The sequence below is a fragment of the Xenopus laevis genome, chromosome 4L, assembly GCF_017654675.1.
Source record: "Xenopus laevis strain J_2021 chromosome 4L, Xenopus_laevis_v10.1, whole genome shotgun sequence".
In the NCBI taxonomy this organism is placed as follows: Eukaryota; Metazoa; Chordata; class Amphibia; order Anura; family Pipidae; genus Xenopus; species Xenopus laevis.
In genome coordinates, this window is record NC_054377.1 from 117,385,740 (window position 1) to 117,410,496 (window position 24,757).

At 39.6% G+C, this 24,757-nt stretch overlaps 1 protein-coding gene across 3 annotated transcripts; it reads right to left on the reverse strand.

Moving 5' to 3' along the window:
- Nucleotides 1-294: 294 nt before the first annotated feature.
- Nucleotides 295-24,028, reverse strand: odr4.L (odr-4 GPCR localization factor homolog L homeolog). Of its 3 annotated transcripts, XR_001935164.2 has the most exons (15): nt 23,894-24,028; nt 20,579-20,691; nt 19,903-20,037; nt 19,105-19,200; nt 18,531-18,637; nt 17,547-17,583; nt 14,628-14,768; nt 12,694-12,789; nt 12,032-12,100; nt 8,661-8,789; nt 8,377-8,461; nt 7,346-7,537; nt 3,187-3,276; nt 651-1,050; nt 295-533 (listed from the first exon to the last, which is right to left on the reverse strand). XR_001935164.2 is itself a non-coding variant. In XM_018256971.2 (14 exons), the coding sequence occupies exons 2-14, from the start codon at nt 20,675-20,677 to the stop codon at nt 986-988; spliced, it is 1,341 nt and encodes a 446-aa protein (XP_018112460.1). In that variant the 5' UTR covers nt 20,678-20,691; nt 23,890-23,970; the 3' UTR covers nt 295-985.
- Between the last annotated feature and the right edge of the window lie 729 nt (nt 24,029-24,757).

Below are 24,757 nucleotides of genomic sequence, written 5' to 3' on the forward strand. Positions count from 1 at the left end.
CAACCACAGTTTGGAGGTCTTGGGCAAATATTAAGTTCCTTAGATAACGTGTGACTTTAAAGATCTGGAAATACTTTTTATTGTGCACAGATGCATTTTTTCCTCAATATGCAAGATGGTGCCCGTGAACTCTGATGCCCTGAATCTGCACCGAGGGGCAAGTAAAGAGTAAGGAGCATTTACCAAAGGTACCACCTAGGCTGGGGGGAAGCAGGGAGGGGGGGTAGGGGTTTTTATTAGCAAGGGGTTGGTTCTCCTTTAAGCTTAAAGAAAGATATTTATGGAACCTAACAGTTAATGGTACATTGCTGTTTTAATCTTAATAATTATTGTATTCAGACCAATGACACACGTGGTTGTATACAATTCAATGTACAAACAATCTTTTAGTGGTAAGTCTAAAGCAGCTCGACTTGCTGAGTAATCTTGAAAATGTATCACCATTTATTTGTGTAGATTCTTCAGTTCAATTTGATGGGAAGGAATTTCCTGGCAGAAGAAGGGAAGTCTGTGGTTTCACAACATAGTCAGTACTGTAACAAAAAAAAAAAAAGGAACATTTGCCTCAATGAGTTTCACGGTACAATTGTGATTGGATCATGGTGATCTAATTAATATGATCACCTCATGGAGTTTCAGCTCACACCTACCTGAAAATGTAATTGGATTACATTTCATAATTTAAAATGCCAGGAAATTCCCCATCACTCAGTTGACTGAAGAAGTTGATTGGATGAAAGATGCAAAATTGCCAACCTTACTCAACAAGTTCAATTGCTTTTGACTTATCACTTTGATATACTGCATTCCATTCCAACAGACATATACAGGGTACATTGAAACTGAAATCTTAAGAAGTCCTGAGCACTGTAGTTAGTTTCTCCCAAATAAGCCCCCAGTAGTGTCCTGGTTTCTTGCACATGGTATTGGTTCAACTGGTTGCTGAAGATGCTGGAGACACGCAACACGTTTGTTTCTGAATATTTTACATGATGTAATAAAATGATATTATGATTGCTATGGAGGCTACGATTGTTGATATGACCAGCCCTAAAAGTATAAGGAAAGTTAGTTAGAAAAAAATGGTGCAATTACTTTTTACAGTTAATTGTGTTACATTAATAAATATTTCAAGATTTCCCTAATGACCCTCAATTAATCATTTTTTACACTGGTAGATACCAGTGTTAGATGTAAATTGCAGCAGGCTATACAAGTGGGATACAAGTGAATGAGGGGGATCATGGTTAATTACCGGATCCCCACTGTCTTTAAAGCTGGCCATAGACTCAAAGATCTGCTTGTTTGGCGACATTGCCAAACGAGCGGATCTTTCCCCGATATGCCACTAACGTCATGGCTATATCGGGGGTAATTCGAACGTTCGGGCATATGGTCGAACGATTGAATTACGATACGCCAAGGGGCTCCGACGGGTTGGTCGGGTAAAAATCAAACCTTTCTGATCGATATCGTGGCCAGATATCAATCGGGAAGACCCGTCGGAAGCCCCCATACACGGGCAGATAAGCTGTCAAATTGGTCTAAATGACCGATATCGGCAGCTTTATCTGCCCGTGTTTGGCCACCTTAAGCCTCCCTACAGTCGCATGCTCTGCTCCCCTTATAGTTAGGCTACTGTGGGCACAGTTCTCAAATTGATTGTTAAAATTTCAAAAGCCCATCTATGTACATCTCCCCGGGATGTATATGCAATTGGGGGGAATTGCAAGTCACGTGTGTGGTTGTGGGGGGCACAGATTTTATGTGGCTTGGGTGATGGAGGGTTACATTTTGTTAGCGCTTCTAAGCTAGCTTAAGACAGGTTCCACATCTGTTTTTTGTTTAGTTTGATTTATATCTTATGGTAAAGGGGAAATTATTTTTTTCATATGTAATTCCCCATACAGCATTAGGGAAACATAAAGACAGTTTTTATGCACTCTATCCATACAGTGAAGAGCAACAAATACACATATAACTAGGGGTGCAACGAATCCAACATTTTGGATTTGGCTGAACCCCCGAATCCTTCGTGAAAGATTCGGCTGAATACCGAACCGAATCAGAATCCTAATTTGCATTTGCAAGGGAAAATTTTTTTTTGTTTTGTGACAAAAAGTCACACGGTTTCCCTCCCCGCCTCTAATTTGGATATGCAAATTAGGATTCGGTTCGGCCGGGCGGATTTGGTCAAATCCGAATCCTGCTGAAAAAGGCCAAATCATGGCCGAATCCCGAACCGAATCCTGGTTTCGGTGCATCTCTACATATAACTAGAATGGGGAAATTGTACGGTTTTGGGTTAATTTGTTATCATCACCATTTTGTTTCTATGGGGCAAATTCACTAAAGAGCGAAGCGGCTAATGCTAGCGCAAATTCGGCCAGCGTGACGTCATTTCGTTACTTCGCCAATTTACTAACGGGTGCTGGCGTAAATTTGCTAACGAAGTGGACCTACTCTAGCGCTACTTCGCACCCTTACGCCAGGCGAAGTTGCGCTATGGCGATGGGACATAACTACGCTAATTCACTTACTTGCACATTTTACTGAACATTAGCTCTTGCGCCAGACTTGCCTTCGCCTCCTCAGACCTGGCGAAGTGCAATAGAGTAGACAGGGATTGCTTCAAAAAAAGTTGAAATTTTCCCAAAAAACACTGGCTTCAAAAAAACGCTTCATTGTTTGAGGGTGATAGGCTGAAAAAGATTGTAAATTTTTTTGGGGGTACCCTCCTTCCCCCCTACATTTCCCAACATATGGCACCTTAACTATACAGTGGGTACATGTATAGGGCAATATAACAACTCTATTTTATTTTATGAAGGTTTCCCAGGCTTGTGTAGTGTAATGTATTTGCTGCTACATATACGTCCATTGTACTTTAACTTGGCGCCGTATGCAAATTAGTCATCGCTAGCGTAACTTCGCTTTCCTTGACGAATTAACGCTAGCGCAACTTCGCTACCGTTTGCCTCCCTGAGCGCAACTTCGGATTTTAGTGAATTAGCGGCGCCCTGGCGAAACTTCGTCTGGCAAAGTGCGGCAAAGTGTGGCAGAGCCTGCGCTAGCGCAACTCCGCAGGTTAGTGAATTTGCCCCTATGGCTTCTAATGTTTAATACAAATGACCGGGGGAACCTTGAGAGAACATAAAAAAGGGAGACCACAAAACATACACATACCTTTATTTAGAAGAGATGTAGAAGAAGATCTTGCTTTATTTTCTGGTTTGCTTTCCAAGTGCTGTGATGCGGGTTCACTTTCCCTTTTCTCTAGAAAAACAGAGAAGCACATAATGGCAACAGTCTTGTTACATTTTGTAGGTACCTGTTACTTCCGAAAACAGGGTGGACTTTTCCATTGATGCGCTTCACTTTTGCTCAAGAGGACAAGCTGCTATCCTGAAAGTTTACCGGTAATAGCTTGGCAACAATTAATGTCACCAGATATCTGTCTTAATGGGCAAATATAACCTGTTTTAAAGGAGAACTAAAGCCTAACTAAGGAAGTAGGTAGAAATGTTGTACATTATGTTTTGTGCTTCTGTACCAACCCAAGGCAACCACAACCCTTTAGCAGTAAAAATCTGTGTCTCCAAATATGCGCCAGTAGCTTCCCAACTTCTTTTCTGCTGATTCACTGCACATGCTCTGTGCTGCTGTCACTTTCTGCGCTTAGGGACCCACTCACAATATACAGTACACATAGAATAGAAATGTCACAATATAAGACTGATTAGTAATTAATACAGATAATTACTACATGGCAGCACAGAAACCAGTGCAATTAGCATCAGGATTTAATAATCAGCCCTGTAGCATCAGCTTATATTACAGACCAACCTCATTTTCTGATGGTTAATTTGTGACAACCCCTAAGCTTAGCTTCTCAACAGCTGCTCAGAGCCCACTGAGCATGTGAGTGTCGCAGACACTTTCCAAGATGGTGACCCCCTGTGACAAGTTTGAAGTCCTGGATCATTGCTGCTATTGACAAGATGAAACTTTAGGCTGGTGCAATAAGTTCAATATATAAAATATGGCATTTTTAACCACATTCAGTTTTAGGGGTTACCTTAAATTCTCAGTTTTATTGCCTCTGCCCACACACAGTTATACCATCAGCAACCCTGCTCACAAAACTTCTAGGTCAGAGATGGCCAAGCTTGGGTCCTCTAGATGTTTTAGGACTTTACCTGTTCCTTGAATTGGTGGCAAACTCACTGATCAAAGTGTTGCCGTGGGTGCAGACCCCAGTAAAGGATAAAAGTTTACCAGACAACTATGCAGTTCCTATATAAGGTGAGCTAAAAATCAGGGAATATACATACTTTAAGTCTACTACAAAATAGTGTAAACATTAAATAAACTCAATAGGTTGGTTTAGCTTCCAATAAGGAACAATTATATCTTAGTTTGGTTCAAATACAAGTTACTGTTTTATTATTACAGAGAAAAAGAAATAATGTTAAAAATGTTAAATTATTTGGATAAAATCGAGTCTATGGGAGACAGCCTTTATGGATAATGGATTTCTGGATAATGGATCCCATACCACTACCTATTTGCCATAAAACTGACCATTTAAGCATTTATTGTTTGGGGCTGTATATGTCCTTTAAAAAGTTTTACCTACAACTGACATTTAATATGTTGTTATTGGTGATGATCTTTGATAGCAGTGGTAGCAGGTTTTAATTACCTAAATTCTCTAATAATAGATACATTCCAAATGTCTGCAAATGTCAAATTAATGACTACAAACAAGTCATAAAGGGAGGCTTATGTATTTCATCACTAAAAGGAAAATATTCCAAATTAAAAACAGAAATTCCACTAGTAACAGCTCTGTTTCTCCGCCTGTGTCATGCAATTTGTGCACAAACACCGCACTAATTCTTACAAAAATGAGCTCTACATTTGCATGACATTACATTTTATAGCATCAACATAATGTTAAAAAAAACAACAGGATGTGGCCCATGGATGCACAAAAGAATTTGTTGATGTTGTTCATAAGTTACTAATCTTTTCCACAGCAACATTTACACTCTGCAGTTAAATAAGATTAAGCTTTCACTGTTTGAGGCATCTGGAACATGCAACTCATGTAAAGCAGTGAAGAGCTTTGTGGCAGCTGCTCATTAAAGGGACACTGTATAATGAGAAGATTAAAAAAGAAATATATACACAAAAAAGGTTCTTGTCTATCATCCAGCAAAGTGTAAATGGCAACATTCCACGCCTTTAAAGGGGACCTGTCACGCAAAAAAATAATTCCAAATCTTATTTTATCATGTTAGTCATGCAAAATGAACTTTAATTAAACTGTAAAAATTATTTGAATCTTGTTTCCTTTTCGTCTTAGAATTCATAATTATAGCAAGCAGGCAGGAGCCATTTTGGGGACACTGTTATTAAGGCAAACCTTACATCATCTCAGAATCTTGTTTGTGCACCAGAATGGGGGACCCGATGTCCATCCCCATGCCCTGGTTACACAAATAAATGGTGAAGACAACGAGGGAATTTGGGGAGAGCAGTAAGTGCTGAATGGAAAGTGAAAGTAATTGCCTGCCCTTCTCTATGCCTAAAGCATAGAGGAGGGGCAGAAAATATTTGATTGACAGCTGAGATATTTAAATGAGTTTACAACAGCTATGAATGATTAAAGAAAAAAAATAATTTGGGTTTCATGTTTAATTTGAAAAGGACATTTATTATACAACTTTTTATGTCTGGGTGACAGGTCCACTTTAAAACAATCACAGGCAAGTTTTTGTAAACCCCTCCAAAAGCAGGGACTGAGCGCACTATTTGAAAAAATAGTAAGAGCCGGTGCTTTATTTTATAACTGTCCTGTCTGATGGCAAATTATCATTCAGGGGTTTCCTTGTCCTTTGAGATTGCCATCTGTGGGCCTACAGGAATGTGGCTGCATTAAAACGCCACGGCAGTTCTCACCAACAGGATCTTGAAACTTGCTTGACAGATATCTTGCCAGATATCGATCAAGCAATTCCTCACGCAGCCCCTACATACATTGGCCAATATGCTACTGACTCTTTGACTGTCTGCAGTGCTCAGCATCTATTATTGGCCCATGTACAACCAGATTAAAGGGCCCTTATAACAGCAGAATGGCTTCCTCCACTAGAATTGTGGCTTATAAATCCTGCACTCTGGTTGGGTGAAATGATAATATATTTGCCAGAAATTGCCCCTCATGAGTGCTTTTCTCAAGGTATGGGCAGCCACATTGGGGCACAGGCATTTTTATAATAGGTGAGCCACCTAGCGTGCTCATATACTGTACGTGTTATATATACGACTGGGGAGAATACGACCAATCCTGTCACCCACATGTGCATAAGGAGCAAGTGGGACATGTGTTCATTATGTGCATATGTGTGCCCCACATGGTTGCTGTACTGGGAGCTCCCTCCTGATGTTGCTTTCTAGGGGAATTTTCAGGCAAAAATAGTATGGTTCCTCTGCAAATGCATTGTTGCCTTTTAAAGGGGACCTGTGACCCTAAGAAATAATTCCAATTATTGTTAGTTGAGCAAAATATAATGCACTTATACTACATTTATTATTTAAAATTTGTTTCCTTGAGTCTTGGAGTTACATAATCATAGCACACAGGCAGGAGCCATTTGTGGACAATGTTATTAAGACAAGTTGTGTATCACCTAATGCCCATACACAGTGCCCAACACAATTATATAGCATAAGATGGGAGGGTTAATGTGAGGAGAGCAATGACATATAGGAAGTGCCGATTGGAAAATGAGTAAGTAATTAACTGCCCCACCTCTATGCCTCAGGCATAGAGGCGGGACAGGTAATATTTGATTGACATCTCAGATATTTAAACACCTTTAAAACAAGTATGGATGCTTTAATAAAAAAAAATAATTTCGGTTTCATGTTTAATTTGCAAATTACTTTTATTATACAGCTTTTTATGTGTAGGTGACAGGTCCCCTTTAAGCCAAACTCAGTGAGCTACCAAAATTTCTGATCAGTACATCTGCAACTGACACTCAGACTCCAGATGCTTGTGTGACAGTGACATTAGTCTGTTTGTTACTTGTGACATGACCTGATCCAATCACTGAGACAAAGACAGTGCATAACTGAAGACACAGTACAAATGTACCTAGATGTTACAAAAATGAGTGCCTCCTTTTATATTACCCACTAACCTATACCCCCCCCAAGCTGCTGAACTATAACTTATGAAGGTCATACATCCCCCGTGGAGAACTATGACTCCAGGGCAGGTATTTCTTTAGAAATGGCATTTGTAGATTCCTTTTTAGTCTACTATACATACCAGGATGAGCCAGTTCGCATTTCTTTTCTGTAAAATCGAGCTCATTTTGTTCCACCTCTTGGTCCATTATCTCAAGAAAATGACTCTGTAAATCAGATGTAGTTTCATCCCCAAACAAATAATCACAGAGCTTTAGATTGGATCCATTAATTGGTACAAATACACGCTGAGGAAGTGGGCAAGCGTCATTTTCTGTGAATATTTGAAAAAAATAAAAGCAGTTTCAAAGCACCTAGAAAAGTTTAAAGAACAAGGAACGAGGATTCTTACCATATGTTTGGGCCCAATTAAAAGTACATACACAATCCACTTAAATCTGGGTTATGTCACGACTTGTTCTGCTAGAACTGCCCAATTCAGGCTTATGATGGCCACACACAGGCTTTTTTTCTCCACAGCCTACAGGCCCAACAATGGCTCTATCTGATCAAAAAATGGCCAGATATCAATATGGCAGGGTTGATTTTCCCATCAGGGTGACGACTGCAACGGCTTGTTGATGTAGTCTTATCCTGAATGCCTGCATTTCCCTTAGTTATCATGTGATTGTTGGCCCAAGGCCCAAACAACTGAATTGATCAGATATTGCCCACCTTAATGTGGCCGTATTGGGGAAAGATCCATTTATTTGGCAACTTTGACAAAGAAGTGGATGTTCAGGTCTATGGCCTGTGCCTTTTTTTGTATTAGAGCACTATTCTATTTGATGACAGGGCTCCCTACACGGGGACTCGCGTGACCAATTCGCTAATAATTTGGAGCCCCTTGGGGAAGGTCCTTCATAACTTATAAGTACTATGGGACCTCATGATTTCTGACGCCAGCCCTGGTTTCATAAGGCACTATGCTATTGCTGATGGCAGATAGAAAGCTTATCAATTGGTGATTTTAAGCCCAAAAATTGCTGTGAGCATTTTATGACTTCATTTAAAGCTTTCATTACAGGTGATGTTGGGCTAGAAAGGGTGCAGTTCAGTACTGTGGCATATGTGCCATCTCCTTACACAGCATATAAAGCTCAATATAATTACCATTTGACGGTCCATTAAGCATCATGTCTTCAAATAACAATTCACAACGGTCCTGGATTGTATTCAGAAGATCTCTTTTAATAGCCTTCATAGAGAAACAAGTGCAATGATGATTTTCTCAGCAGCATAAACAACATCGAACACATTTTGAGATGTAGACTAAAATCAAATGTGGCCATCAGCCAAAATTAACTACAAAAGAACAAAAAGGGCTTTCAATGGATGTCACTTGTTATTTTATTTGGAAGAACCCCTACCACTAATACTGAGCAATCACAAATTACCTGCATGGCATCCTTCACTTTTGGCCTGTTGCTGTGGATAAACCCACGGCATTTCATGACTCCTTGAATAGTTAGAGATGACTTGCAGGGCTGAACCAGCGCTGTGGACCTGGTGTTGTCAATAAGTGGCTACAAGACACAAATTCTACTGGATTAGCTAATGAAACACACCAACATGCAAGCCAAACACAAATATGTACTTAATGATACTTCCCTGATAAATTGGATGCAGTCATTATATAATACTAATCCACAATTCATACTGTAGATTATTTATAGGATTATTGGCTTTTATCTTTTTCATAGCCAGAGCCATTTTAACACCAAGGATAAATCTGTTTTATAAAAAGGCAAATTAGATACTGTGATAGTTACATCCAGTGTCAGAAATTGATCTTATAAATTGTATCAACACACTGTAATATAATAAAATGTAACAAGGGAAAATATTAGCCAGGTAAACATGGGCACTTTTTGACAAGTGAATTTGCCATAATGTATTTCTGTTCATCGTTGGACAAAAGGGGCTAAAATACTAAAGCTTACTTTTTTTTTTTACCAAGCCGTAATGATGTCAGCTTAGACTTAGCAATTTGTTTAAACATGTTCTGAATGTATGCTTGCAATATGCATTGGGGCTTAATGTTTCCAAGGAGGTAGAGCTCAGTACAGAAGTCAACATATTTTGCCAAACTGTCTCATGTATCTGCAAAAACAAATGTGTCCATTTGTTAACACTTTGTCAAGCATCAGGAAAGGACATGTAAACCCCCCACAGTGAACAGCCTCTTTGAAATCTTTAGATAGCTGCAACTCTGGTTGTTAAAAGGTTAACAGTAAGGCTGCAGCATCCCCTTAATTACTTAGAATTCCTTATCCTCCTCTTACCCACTCTCCCTTAGGAATTTACTTTGGCATGCTCAGTTATTCTCAGCTCAGATTACTAAACACACCCTCCAGTCTAACAGCCAATGAAGAGATAGCACTGCTGGTTCCCATAGAAACTCTAGCTGTCTGATCCAATTTTTGTCTCATAATCACCTCTCCTGAGCTCAGCTTAACCTTTGCAGTGTCAACCCAAGCAGAACGTTTTTTATCAAAGTATGTTGTGTCTGCATAAACCTGCATTCTGCATTGCATGAACTTTCCAGCATACATGTCCTGTTTGCACACGTCACTGACAGTGCTACGCAATATGTACAGTGCTACGCAATATGTTGGCGCTATATAAATACATGTTAATAATAATAATAATGATGTGTCAGAGGGAAAATGGCCACCGAGTGAAAGCCACTATTTATTTTAGGAAAATGTGATGGCGCTGTCAAATGGAGGGGTATATGCAGTTCAAATGTGGCTTGGGTGGGGAAGATGTGCCCAACTTATATACATGGTAGGAAAATGTAGGCTTTACATGTCCTTTATGTTCAGAAGTCCTCCTCTGAATACAGAATCCCAATGAATTGAATATTTGCTGCAATGGATGCTTTTTATTAGCACATAAGGTTAGTATCAAGCTTTGCTTTGCCAGACTGTGCTAGAAGTAATTCATTCATTACAAAAACATATGGTTGTCATGGAGTCAAACCTCTCTGTAAAAGTTTGAGTCGATAACTAATATAACTAAATATATAATGGGTTTGGTTTACTAACTGGATCCTGAACTGAATCCATTTATGACAGTCCCAGAAGAAACACATAGGGGGAAATATCAGGGTGCTTTGGAGCAAGAGTCTTTTAATAGGGCTTGAGAGGCAGAACCAAAATGGCCAAAATCACAACCATTTACTAATAATTACCTTAACGGAGAAGGAAAGTCTCTAAACAACATTCCCTAAAAATCTCAGCCTTAATATAGTCTCTAACATATTCCCCCAGCTCAATGTCCTGTTGCTTAGTTTGCCTTTGTAATGGCAAAGTCAGGTCCAGCTATTAAGTACCTGTTTCAATCCAGAGCTGCTTCCTTTCTCCGCCAAAAGAATTTCCCCGGGCAAACACATGCGCATCTCACTGCTGAGCTGCTGCTGCCGTTTTCTTTTCTTTCTTCATTAGCATATTCAGCCTGTACGTGCTGAAAGTCTTGCCCTCGTTAGCCCCGCCCACTTAATCCCATTGTCAAATCGGAACTCTCCTCTATTTTTTCAAGATAGTCCTGCACAGCCCCTCTCCCTAAAGCTGCAGTTTACAGTGTAGGAGCAACGGCCAGAAGTGATGTCAGCAGCTTGAAAATGGCAACTGCAATCTATTTAAGGGCTCACTTTCAGCACAGCAAGCTGGATAAATAATGCTCATCCAGAAGAACTGCTATAGCGGTTTGGGAGGCAGAAGTATGGTAATTATATTAAAGGGATTTTCATTTAAATCCTTTCCTTCTCCTTTAAAGCACCAATGCTAGAGTGTTACTTGGAAACACAGCCAACACGGACAATAACAGTTGCCAAATGCCTCAATAAGGAGGCATTGGGAACACATATTAATTTTTTCATACAAAGAACAACAGGACTTGGTCAGTCCTATCTGAGTCGTTACCTTACTGTACCATGTAAAAGGCAGAGACAACAGTTTCCATGAACAATATACATATATACAGTATGTATTGAGGACCACAATATGTAATTGATCCTAACCTTGCCTTACAGTTCCTTCCCACAGGTATAGGACCCAATGCTTGGGACATGGAGTTTTCCCAGATAATGGATTTTTCTGTATTGGATCTTCATACCCTAAGTCTACTAGAAAAATCATTTAAACATTAAGTAAACCCAATAGGCTGGTTCTGCTTCCAATAAGGATTAATTACTATGTATCTTAGTTGGGATCAAGTACAGGGTACGGTTTTATTATTACAGAGAAAAAGGAAATCATTTAAAAAAATGTGGATTTTTTCAATGAAATGTTCCGCTGCATATAAATGTTCCTTTATAAGAATATTCATGGTTATGGCATATGCACATCTTCCAATGTGAACAGCTGTGTTTTTAGGATATATATTTGTGCTTTGACCATGGTGATTTGCCTTTTTTCCCGTAACACAAAATATTAGAATATGTACCATATTCTTAAGAGAAAGCAACCATGTTTTTCTACAATCTAACACAGAAAGGCTGATATAGTACACATGTGTCTTAGTCAATACTCATTTTCTTGGGTAAAAATATGGCTATAAAACAAGGGCGACTGTCACAGATTATTTTCCCATTTTTGCACAACAATCTGTAATTTCAGGCAATAATTTTGCCACTTATGGAATTTCCCAATGACTATTCCCACAATAGTTTCAGCAATTGATTAAGTAGCATTCAAATTCAATCATCATACACAAACTATCTCAATTTCTTACATGATAAGTTAGCATACAGAAAAGTGCTTACTGAGGCATTGAGGAAGTTTGCTGTGATAATCTGGGGACTGTAGTGACTCGAAGATCTAGAAGACTTTTTCTACAAAAAAAAATAAAGTTAAAGATCATAAATATGAATACCAGGGTCTTCTAACTAATTTTATCAGTCGTGTAACTACTACGCATCAGTCACACTCTTGAACACCCGCCTGCTCGCTATTCATTTTCAGCGGGCAGAAAAACATTAAAGGGGTTGTTCACCTTCCAACACTTTTTTTCAGTTCACTAGAAATAATTACTAATTTTCAATTACTTTCTATTACCTATTTGTGATTGTTTTTCTAATTGTTATTGTATGTTGGACAGTTTAGACCTTGTACCATGTTACACATTTTAAATATTTTATGTTAATAGATATTTGTAGATTTTGGAACTTGGGAACAAACATGTACTTGATCTGTAGTGGACAGTGGCATAACTACCGGGGGAGCACTGGTAGTGAAGGCCTTAAGAATGATGTTGCACCTTCTTTTAATGTACTGCGAGAACTGCACCCCTCATGAGGGTGTCTATGCTGATGTTGAGCTACTCATTCTATACATGTTGTGCCTTGCATGATCCTAGGAATGTAAATGCTAATACTTTAGGCAACAGAGGTTTTGCAACAGTTCTACAGCTTGGATAATTTCTTACCTGTTCTTCAAATAGATCACCATTTTTATCTTTGTATTGTCCATTAAAAAGGACCACAGAATCTTCTATTTCTTTTGTCCATTTAACAAGCCCAAGCTGCAAAACATCAACTATTAGACATTGCAGTATTTCAAACAGAAAGAGCACCAACAGGAAGGTGTTTCAGGGTACCAAATAGCAAACTGTAAGTAAACAAACCCAAACATATCCCAGACAAGAAATACTACCAAGCCTGGAACAAGATAAAAAATAAATATAACATATGTCTCAATTCCTAATAAGACAGTAAGTACCAGCTTTATTTAATATACTTTAAAAACATGCCATGATACATAACAACGTATGCCCCTTAGCAGTTAACCCATTAGTGCAATCAAAAACTCCCCTCCCAGGGTTTAATTTGGTTCACAATGTTATATAGTTAATTTGAGTTGAAAAAAGACCAATGGCACAAAACAGTGGGCATCCAGGCACTCAAAAAATGGCACAAGGGCCACCAAAAACAGTACAAAAATATTTATTGTAGGTTAATTTAAAAAGATCCCCATCTCCTTAAGCCTGTTTCTGTGTCGTACCTTTTGTTTATCTTCTTCCCAAGCTGATGGTCTGGGGCTAGTGCACCTGGACCACCTGATCTACGTGGTGAATACCGTATATACCCGAGTATAAGCCGAGTTTTTCAGCATCCAAAATGTGCTGAAAAAGTCTACCTCGGTTTATACGGGTCAGCGGTACCCGACCCAAGTAACTGAGATTGCAGTCACTTTTAATCATTCCTATACCAACAGTTCACTTGGGGAGAGACTGCAATATCCCACAATGCCCTCTGTTAGTTATATGAAAGAATAACAGTGCGCCCTCTGTTGGTTATATGAAAGATTAACAGTGACTGCAATATCACACAGCGCCATCTGTTGGTTGTATGAAAGAATAACAGGGACTGCAATATCACACAGCGCTATCTGTTGGTTGTATGAAAGAATAACAGGGACTGCAATATCACACAGCGCTATCTGTTGGTTGTATGAAAGATTAACAGTGACTGCAATATCACACAGCACCCTCTGTTGGTTGTATGAAAGAATAACAGGGACTGCAATATCACACAGTGCCCTCTGTTGGTTGTATGAAAGAATAACAGGGACTGCAATATCACACAGCGCCATCTGTTGGTTATATGGAAGATTAACAGTGACTGCAATATCACACAGTGCCCTCTGTTGGTTATATGAAAGATTAACAGTGACTGCAATATCACACAGCGCCCTCTGTTGGTTATACGAAAGATTAACAGTGATGGCAATATCACACAGCACCCTCTGCAAATGGTAGTGGGACAGTGGGACAATGCACACAGTAATCCGTTTGGCAATTCTCTGTCACCATCAGCTTTGCAAAGAAGTCCGGTTGATCGCTGGGGGGGTCGCTTTGGCAGAATGTGCGCTGCTGGGAGACAGGGCTGTAGTTGTGTCTAGGCTTATACTAGAGTCAATAAATTTTCCCAGTTTTCGTAGGTAAAATTAGGTACCTCGGCTTATACTCGGGTCGGCTTATACTCGAGTATATACGGTACTTCAGAGATTGAGTCATGTGGCCCTGTTTGTTGTTTCCCAGTATTTGAAAAAAGACCAATGTCCATCAATTTCAGCCCCAAATGACCCCAGCAATAGTTCAATTATATCATGCATGTAACAAGAATTACCAAGAAGGAAAAAAATCCAAAATATCAGCATGAAAGAGCATGAGGGAATTTTATGGAAGTATACATACTTTTCTCTCGCCTAATTAGACGTGTGGTTTAATGGGTATATAGTGTGTGTTGGCACATTTTAATAAAATTTTTTATTAATTATTATTTAATATATGTTGCACAGGCAATTGCTGGTAAAACTTGCATTTATTATGGGTAATACAGACACTACATGGATACTTACTCGGATAGATTTTTGCCGTTCCTGATAGGTTAAAGAGGGTGAGGTAAGCGGGATGGTTACATCTACACGAACATTACAGTCTACAGTCAACCAAGATAAAACAGAGTTTTGGTATTTCCAGTCTGCTGGTTTTGGGGTGCTCTTGGGAGAAACACAAAAGAAAAGAATCCATTCACTGTTAATAAATATCAAGGTTTGTGCCCATGTACTGCATGTTAGGGAATCAACAACATCATTTTGCATTTCTTATATGAGACAATGAAAAAATAATGGTCCCGGTTCAGTTGAACCGACTTTCAGTGCTTAGATCTCATTGTCGGACCTAACCTAACTTGCTTGCACCCAAGGAATTCAATATAGATTTCATGCAGTTTGTCTAAGAGAGTTGTGGCAGTCTGAATTCTATATGACAAGCTAACAGATAATTTATATTGCACTGGAGCATCTACTGTATGTTTACACTGACATTTGCTCTGAATCCAATTAGTCCAGTGCTGTGTATACTGTATATACAGCATCTCACTAAGTGCTCTGAATTTTTCTCTAAGAAACATATATGTGAATTACGGTGGTTATGGCGTATGCACTAGAATATCTGTTTAAAATGTAGACATCCACCTGCAGCTTATGGAAGGGTCATGTTCAGTTCAGTTGGTTTCAGAAATAAAGACTTTTTTCAATTAATTTCTATGTGTGAATGTATTTCTAACATAAGTGTCATTTTTTTTACCTTCTAAAGCAGCTTTGTGATTGTGGGGTCACCCACCCTGTAAACTATTCTAAATTGATATATTTAGTTGATACATTTCTTATTTGTCCCTGCTGAGCAGAATCCCTGAGTTTCATTAAAGGCAGCTGTTAGAATTGATACAATAGTTGCTAATACTCCAGAGATGCTGCTGAGAAATGTTTCAACTAAATGGTGCAAAATTGTAACAGTTTAGGGTAAGGTCACACCTGGAGATTCTGGGAAATGTAGTTGCCCGGTGACTAATCGCCTCTTCTTTGGGGCGCCTAATCTCCCCGAACTGCTTCCCCCTGTCTTCCGCCTGCTAGAATGAGAAATCGCCTGCGACATGGCACTCATGTCGCTTCGTTTTCCGAAGTTGCCCGAAGTTTCCTCGTGAGGCAGGGGGAAGCAGTTCGGGAAGATTAGTTGCCCCAAAGAAGAGGTGATTAGGCGCCAGGTGACTAAAGCTCCCGAACCTCCAGGTGTGACCTTACCCTTAGAGTCTGCACCTGAATTACTGAGCTGCCTGATTGAAACACCAGAGACAAGCACATTAAACGACAAGGAAAGTCTAAAATAGAATAAGGCTAGAAATGCTGTATTTTGTATACTACACATAAACACGAACTTACTGCACCATAAAGCCTAATCAAACAAATGATTTATGCTTATAAAAGGTGGTCACAGGGGGCTGTCATCTTGTAACTTTGTTAAACATCTTTGCCTGACCCTGACCCTGCACATGCTCAGTGTGGTCTGGGCTGCTTAGGGATCGTCATAAACAAAGCTGCTTGAGTTCTGCATGGCTGGGAAGTAAGGCGGGGGCTCCCCCTGCTGTTCATAAGTATGATTGTTTCCCTGCTCAGCAGTTAGGGACCATCTGACAAATCTGTCAGGTTTCTTATAAAAACGGTACATATTTTTAAATTAAAGTATATTTTCATTAAAGAAAGTAAAAATTGGATTTTATTTTTTTGTCTTTCCTTGTCCATTAAACTTCGATTTTGGAAAACGGTAAAAAAAAAAATTGTAAGTAATTGATAAAAGTATTTTTTGTGAACAATCTGAAAACTAGCGATGAGCAAAATTTGTCAAGTTTTGCTGCGAAAATGACGCCCAAAGACTCTAATGGGTGAAAAAAAAATTGCAGTGACAAAAATTTGTCGCACAATTTGTTGCGCACCAATGACCAATGCATTTTGGTGAATTTTTGCCATTTAGCGTATTTTTGGCAAATCTAAATATCAGATTCACCCATCACTACTAAAAAGAATTGAACTGGAAAAAGTATTTGGAATCTTCTGGTTTGCGACAACTGCGCATGCGACGAAAGAGACGTTAATTGCCGAAGGGGAGGAAGAAGACACGAAGATTTGCACCATTCTGCATGTGTGGTCACTATTTCAAGAGGGGACAGAATTCTGGGGTAAGACTGTGCAGGGGGGAGGGGCAGTGGGGACTTAACGCGGAGTTTAGTTCTCCTTTAAGGGTGCAATACCCCCAAAGGATGTATTAGACCTAACTGTCAATCAAAAACTGACTCCACCTACTGCATAAAGAAAGATTGAAGAGAGACGGGTTGCTCAGAGGGGGAGAGTGAAAAGTAACATGATTATTTCATAAATGGTACAGCATTTTTAATTGATTATATTTATAAAGTTTCTTATTTCAGCAAGATGAAGCTTATATTCAATTTTCATTTTTGCGAAAGATCCCCTTTAAGCTGTCTCACAATGTCAGTGGAGGGACTTGGCAGGACTTGTGTACAGAAAGAATATTGTTCCTCTACCTCTATATTATAGTTCCTAAGGACTTCAAAGGGACGTGTCCGAATGAGTTTAAGGAGCACACCTAGTACTTCTATACAGATGTTATCTTATTGTAATGGTGCAGTTCCCAGGTGTTTGGCCATGACACGTAATAATCAGTAAAAATTAAGGGGGCACAGCAAAAAACATACAGATGGTATGATAGCTGTTTATTACATCAAAAATAATGTGAGCACAAACAAATTTTGACTCACACAAAGTTTTGCAGTGCACTGGAAAGTTGTCTGTGTGAGCCAAACTGTTACACTGTATCCTACTGTTCACTGTATGAATTGTCACACACTGTTTTCAGACACAAGGCCTAATGTTATAGCATATTCGCCCGATATAAAACACACACCCCACACTATTCCTACTTACCTTTGGATCGTTAATATCATAGGTCCGGCAGGTAATTCTGAAATGTACAAAAGAAAATGTCTGTAACACAGCAGCTATGTTTATTTTCTGCATGTAATTACAGTATGGGAATTACACACCTGACTCTGGAGGGCCACAGGATTCCCAAATAAATAGCAAGTACTGAAATTATACCTATTAAAGGGGTGGTTCACTTTTAAGGTAACTTTTATTATGTTATAGAACGGCCAAGTCTAAGAAACTTTTCAACTGGTTTTCATTATTTATTTTTTTAGTTATTTGCCTTTTTCCTCTGACTTTCCTCCTCTTTGCAGCTTTCAAATGGGCGTTGCTGACTCCCTTCTAAAAAACAAATGCTCGGTAAAGCTAGAAATATATTGCTATTGTTACTTTTTATTACTGATCCTTCTATTCAGGCCTCTCCTATTCATATTCCGGTCCCAGCACCATGTTTAATAGATTATGTGGTATGCTTTAGATCATCAGTTGCTCCTTTCTGGAAGTTTGCATGGTTATCACCAATGCTCACAACACTCCAAATTGTTTTGGTAAAAAACTAAAATAACAATAGGGGTCAATTACAACCCCGGGGGCCACACGTGCGAGAGTGCACTGCTTAGAGCTAATTTACCTGCCCTTGCTTCCCCCAGGGTTGTTGATCTTTGCACAACTGCTCATTGTGACCTTTTTTTGCATACTACATTGGGCACTGTAAATTACTCCTAATATCTCTATCTATGTCAAAATATTTATGGGCCTAAATATATGTCAACTTTTACTGAAAATAAATAGATGGTAAATTCTCAATAGAAAGACTATATAGTTTTCTTTAAAGTGGTGTTCATTTACAGAAAGCATTTTTATTTTTCCATCATTTACAGGTTACCCATTAACATTGTGTGGTACTTATATTTTTAGCATTCTCACACAGGTCAGCTGCAATCAAATGAAGCAGTTATGCAGAATTAATATAAAGACACATACTTTTTTGTTGAGGAACAGATGTGAAGAGTCACTCTCTCAGAGACATCATCTTCATCAAAATTCCACAATCTGTTTTTCATGGATGACTTTTCAACTGCAAAAACAAGCTAACAACGCATATGATATAAAACTTGGTAGGCTTTAGTGAGAAATGTTACAAACTTTTTTCTAGAACTCAAATTAAACCAAAACCTTATCTCTCACATACTGCTTTTATCATTGCACTTATTCCAATGGCACAAGCCCACAAATAAACTGAAATATTAATTACATGAAATACGAAGAACTCATTTTTTAAACAATTACTCCCTAAGTTATTATTAAATGTATACTGACACCATTTGAAAAATCATTTGTGTGTCATCCTCAAGATCTCTTTATTTAACAGAAGGATTTCTGGTGGAATAGCCTCCCATAATTCAAGGTCTGACTCAGTTAGGATTAGGTTACAGTCACTGCGGTACTGTAGAAAATACTCTGAAGGTAATTCCCCAGGAAACCAAGTACAGGAAATAATATTTAAAATGGTGTCTGCAGACATAAGGAAGACAACCCCCTCCTTTGTTTTACTTACCTTTCGCAATATAGTTTGAGCATCTTTTGAAAGGTCTGGAGTTGTCATAAGGAAAACACCCAGTACCATTAAGCCACCAGGAAGCATGCGCCCCACCTGCAAAGTATAATGTTAAACATCAGACTCGGCAAGTATATTGCATCTCACAATGCATAATACTGGTTAAAATGCTGATTCTAAGATGGCTGTGAGCACACTATTAAAGGGAAATTCAACCCCAAAATAAAAATGTGCCTAATAAAATAAAATATAATGCAAAGCAACGTACCAATAGATAGTTATTAAAAAACGTCAGTGCTTTTAAAGTTACAGTAGAAGCCCAATTTTACATTTTTCAGGGGACCAGAAAAAAATTATGTAAAATCCAGGAAAATAAGAGAAATGTATTATGTATAATATATAGGTGGGACCACAAAACAACAATGTAAAGTGAGGGGAAACTTAAAATCAGGGGATATAAAATGGGGATTCTACTGTATTTGTAAAAACAATTGCTACTGAAAGCAGCATTTGTTACTTTTAAAACAATGTTGCAAAAGTCTTAGTTCCCCACCAAAGAGAGGTCTGTTAATCCGCTGCCTTGTCTTACATTGTATCAACAGTCTTACCGACCAGGGCAGGAAATAGAAAGGGCCAGACAGGCACTGTTTGCAATATACAAACAACTTAAAAACCAAAGAAAATTTGTAATCAATGCATATTGCAAAATTGCTTAGAATTATATTTTCTTTTATTAGGCAAAATGGATTGACATTCCCTTCAAAAAGTATTTTTAGTATAAAAGTACCTTTACTTTACCTGGCTAGCATGCATCGAAACCCATTCATCATCAATTTCCTCCAACTTGGACAAACCAGGTTTCTTTTCTTCATTTTGGTCCTCTTTTTGTGGTGTCTGAGCTGTCAGAACTGCATAATCTCTTTGCGATGAATACTGCAGTTTAAACAAGGCCGTGTTTCACTAAATACAATTCTCAACGAGACATAACCACTAGGGATGGGCAAATTTTTTCGCCTTGTTTCGCCGCAAAAATGACAACCATAGACTTGTATGGCGTATTCGCCCATCCCTAATAACCACACCAAACTCTATGAATAGGTTGGGCAATTATTTGTACACAGGCTCCTAATTTAAAGTTCATGTAATATCTGATATAAAGTGTTTTACATTAATTTCTACAATATACAGTTTTATTTTCTATTGAAATAAAAACAGCTGTGTTATTTTTACACCTACTTCACCCCACAGTTAAACAATGATGAGCACTGATCCTCTTGCTGTGAGGAGGGCAGCAGCATTCCTATCCTGAGAATTAAAGCTCATTCTTGTTAAACTGAGCTAATGCAAATGAAAGAAAAAGCAATATTTCCATTAAAGGGTATCTCTTCCCTATTTTTTGTTTTATAGAATACAGGAATGCATAAGTTGGAATGGAAAAATATGTATCTAAAATTAGGTTATTGTGTGGACTTACCTGGCCAATGATTAACCCTGTTATACAGGCCTTCTGTTGTTGGACAAGCTTAGAGAAATACTTCTCAACTCTATCATCTACATAATAACTTCTCCCCATTGTGAAAATAGTACCTAAAATGAAATAATATATTAAAGTGGTTCCACACTTGGCAAATTGAACAGTAATATCAAAAAAAGTGTTTTTAAGTAATTAAAATACAATGTACTGTTGCCCTACACTCACAAAATTGTGTGTTTTCTTCAGAAACACTACTAGAGTTATATAGTAGTATATAAATAAGCTGCGGTGTAGCTGTAAGCCATCCCTAAGCAAATTATAGTTATCTATAGTAGTATCTATTATAGGTAAATCTAAAACAACTGGACTTGCTGACTAATTTTACTGTATAATTCTAGGCAGTGCTAATCATGTGTGATAAAGCTAACAAAGTGCTGTTATTTTGCCTCTTGATATGTCCCTGGTAAGGCCCCACCTTAAAGGAACAATTCAGTGTGAAAATAAAAACTGGGTAAATAGATAGACTGTGCAAAATAAAAAGATTTTATTTTTACACTGAATAATTCCTTTAAAGGATCAGTAACATCAGAAATATTTTTAAAAAAATTCGTTAGTATACATCAAAAAAATAAAAAAACACCAAGGCAAATAAAACTTTAAAACTGCAAAGTCTTTATTAAGAAATAACCCACCAAAACTCCACTTCTGCTCCTCTTCAGAAAAGGCGACCATCCATCTTGCGGCACTGGATTGCTCCTCCCTGGCTATGGACAGCTTGTGAAGCAAGGAGTCGAGTGACGGCAGATCGGGCGTTTGGTGTTTCTTGTGCACCACAGCAGCCGCTTCCACTCACTCCGGGGTGCCATCACAGCAGCTGCCTGGCGGGGGGCACTTGCGTGTATTCCTGCCCTGTGGATTGTAAATCCCCCTCCCTCTCTATTCCTTGCCGCAGAGTCGCTGGTAGGAAGGCGCAACCGGCGCTGTTAGATTTGTACTGCCGCATCCCATGCTTCTGCAAACAGCAAAGTCAAGTAGAAATCAGCCGGCACCAGATATCGCCATTCTAAACCTGCACCAAAACACGAGCCGGCTGCAGAAATAAGTGGTAGTTGTTGACATCACTGTTCAATTCAATAACTTTTTTTTTTTGGAGCATGCGTGTATTTGCCCCCCCCCCAGTAATTCCTTAAAACTGTTTGTGCCGTTTCTGTTTTTGAAGCAGCGCTGGTGCGAACTGATCCGGGCGGCACAAACCTAACAGTGCCAGCTGATTTCTACTTGACTTTGCTGTTTGCAGAAGAATGGGATGCGGCAGTACAAATCTAACAGTGCCGGCTGCGCCTTCCTACCAGCGACTCTGCAGCAAGGAATAGAGAGGGAGGGGGATTTACAATCCACAGGGCAGGAAGACACGCAAGTGCCCCCCGCCAGGCAGCTGCTGTGATGGCACCCCGGAGTGAGTGGAAGCTGCTGCTGTGGTGCACAAGAAACACCAAACGTCTGATCCGCTGTCACTCGCCTCCTCTCAACACCATTCTGTCACTTGCTTCACAAGTTGTCCATAGCCAGGGAGGAGCAATCCAGTGCCACAAGATGGATGGTCGCCGTGTCGCCTTTTCTGAAGAGGAGCGGAAGTGGAGTTTTGGTAAATTATTTCTTAATAAAGACACTGCAATTTTAAAGTTTTATTTGCCTTGGTGTTTTGTTTTTTTTTTGATGTATACTAACGAATTTTTTTTTTTGATGTCACTGGTCCTTTAAGTGTGCAATGCAATTCTGAGCTCCAGTCCTTAAAGGAAAACTATACCCCTAAAATTAACAATTAAGCAAAAGATAGTTTACTCATATTAAGTGGCATATTGAAGAATCTTACCAAACTGGTCTATGTATTTAAGTAAATATTGACCTTTTACATCTCTTGCCTTCAGCCACCATTTCTGGATGGTCTGTGTGCTGCCTCAGAGATCACCTGACCAGAAATACTACAACTGTAACAGGAAGAAATGTTGAAGCAATAAACAGAACTCTGTCTGTTAATTGGCTCATGTGACCTAACACATATAGTTTGTGTGCACTGTGAATCATACAATCCCAGGGGGAGGCAATTATTTTTTAAAATGGCAATTTTCTATTTATGATTACCCAATGGCACATACTATTAGAAAGTATATTATTATGAAAATTGTTTATTTACATGAAGCATGATTTACATATGAGCTGTTTATGCCTAGACCTACATTGTTTGGGGGGTATAATTTTCCTTTAAGGAAATAAATGAGCTGGAGAAAGCGCAGAGAAGTGCATCTAAACTGGTAAAAGGGATGGAAGAATTAAGCTATATGGGTAGACTGTCATGGTTGGGGTTTCTTTCTTTAAATGTACATTAGAGGACATTATAGACAGATGGTAGTGGATCTTTTTTCACATTGAAAAGAACAAGAAGGCTTCACTTTTAACTTAAGGAACTAAACTTTCACTCGCAATGGCTCTTTGTTTTGAGGTAGATGAAGTTGTGCAATACCCCACCAGGTAATGTTTTGAGGGATACAAAATGTTTATTTCAGGCCCATATTTGTGGTCAGGCCGCAAAGGCCCAGGCCTAGGGTAGCAAAGATCTGGGGACAGAATGCCGCCTGATGGCTGTATACGAACTGGGGACTGGGTGGGAGATTTTGACAGTTGTTTGAATCTACCAATCAGGGGAACTGCAGTAACAGCAGTGGGGAGTAGGGAGGTGCGTGGGGGGTGTGAGGGGGGGAGGTAATGTGCAAGCTGGGCCAGTTGTGGACAGTCTAGGGGCGCGCAAGTTTTAAATCTGGCTCTGTTTATTACAGCACAAGGGGATTAGCAAATAGAATAACAGAGAAACAAATTGATTCGTTTTGTGTTGCTAAAGCAGAGAACACATCACAATAAGGAAATATTTGTGGAACTGAGCTGATTGCATTGGTTTGTTATGGGAAACGGCCTGGCTACTGTTCAATACAAATACCAAGTCTATAACAGAACAGTAGCCAGGCCGTTCCATTTGCTCACCCCCAATTCACCAAGGGGAAATGACAGCTGTTCTATGTTCCAACAACTACTCACTAAAGCCAATCATTTCAGTACAATTAAAGGCGCTACAAGCAACAAATCTGCACTTTCTCCCCAGGGATCTACAAAGTGAGCTCCTCCGGATTTTAACCCTCGATTCCCATAACAAACCAATGCAATCAGCTCAGTTCCACTTGTAGCCAATACTAATAGCGGAGAAACAGATTCCGCCCCTCCCAAGTGTCCAGGATCTGGCGGGACAGTCCCGATTTTACTTGCATGTCCCGCCGTCCCGGATAGTAGGTGAAGATGTCCCGCGGCTCGGCGCTGTTCGGATCTTCCTTGCGTCTTCTGGGTTTTCTCGGCAGTTTCCGCAGCGGCGGAGTTGACTACGCTAGTTTCCGTCACGTTCGGTCACGGGGCTCCACGTCACGGCGTCCGACGCGCTGCATTGAGCTGCCTGACTTCTTCCGGCGGTGGGAGGGGAGAGCGCGCGTCTTGTGAGTCATCCCAGAGTCTCCATCTTTGTGTCTCAGTTGCTGTTAAGCTGCCCGCCGAGCGAGGTAGATCATTTTCTGCTGCAGTGCATGTGTCATCCCAGGCAGAGGCTCAGTGCAAAAACGAACCCAATTGAATCAATCCTCAGACAGTCAGTCCAACTAGTAAGGTAGGCGGTACCGCGGCGCAGGCTGCCCAGGAGCAGGAGCCCGCGGTCTAGAGAGATTGCACCAATGGTGTGCGCTGTGACTGAGACTGTCTGTTGTGTGAGCAGCCCGCAGGCCGCAGCTGCTTCCTTTGTTGTGAGACTTCGTGTGAGAGCAGCCCGCAGCTGCTTCCTTTGTTCTCTTACAATGCAGCTTTTCTTAAAAAGGTTTCAGCTGGCCTGGAGGGCTGCTGGTTGGGATATCCCTGGTTTAATAATTCTTTATAAAGCATAAACTGTGCAGCCCCTTAAAAGCCCCTAGTGTCTCTTATGCATGATGAAACATACGGGAGGCACCCTGCTTCAGCTTGGATAAAAGGGAATCATCATGATCTGGGACATTTTCCTTTATCCAAGCTGAAGCAGTGTTCCTCCCATATGTTTCTTGGCTTCCCCTCCATTAAAGGACCAGTAACATCAAACATTTCTACAAAAAAATT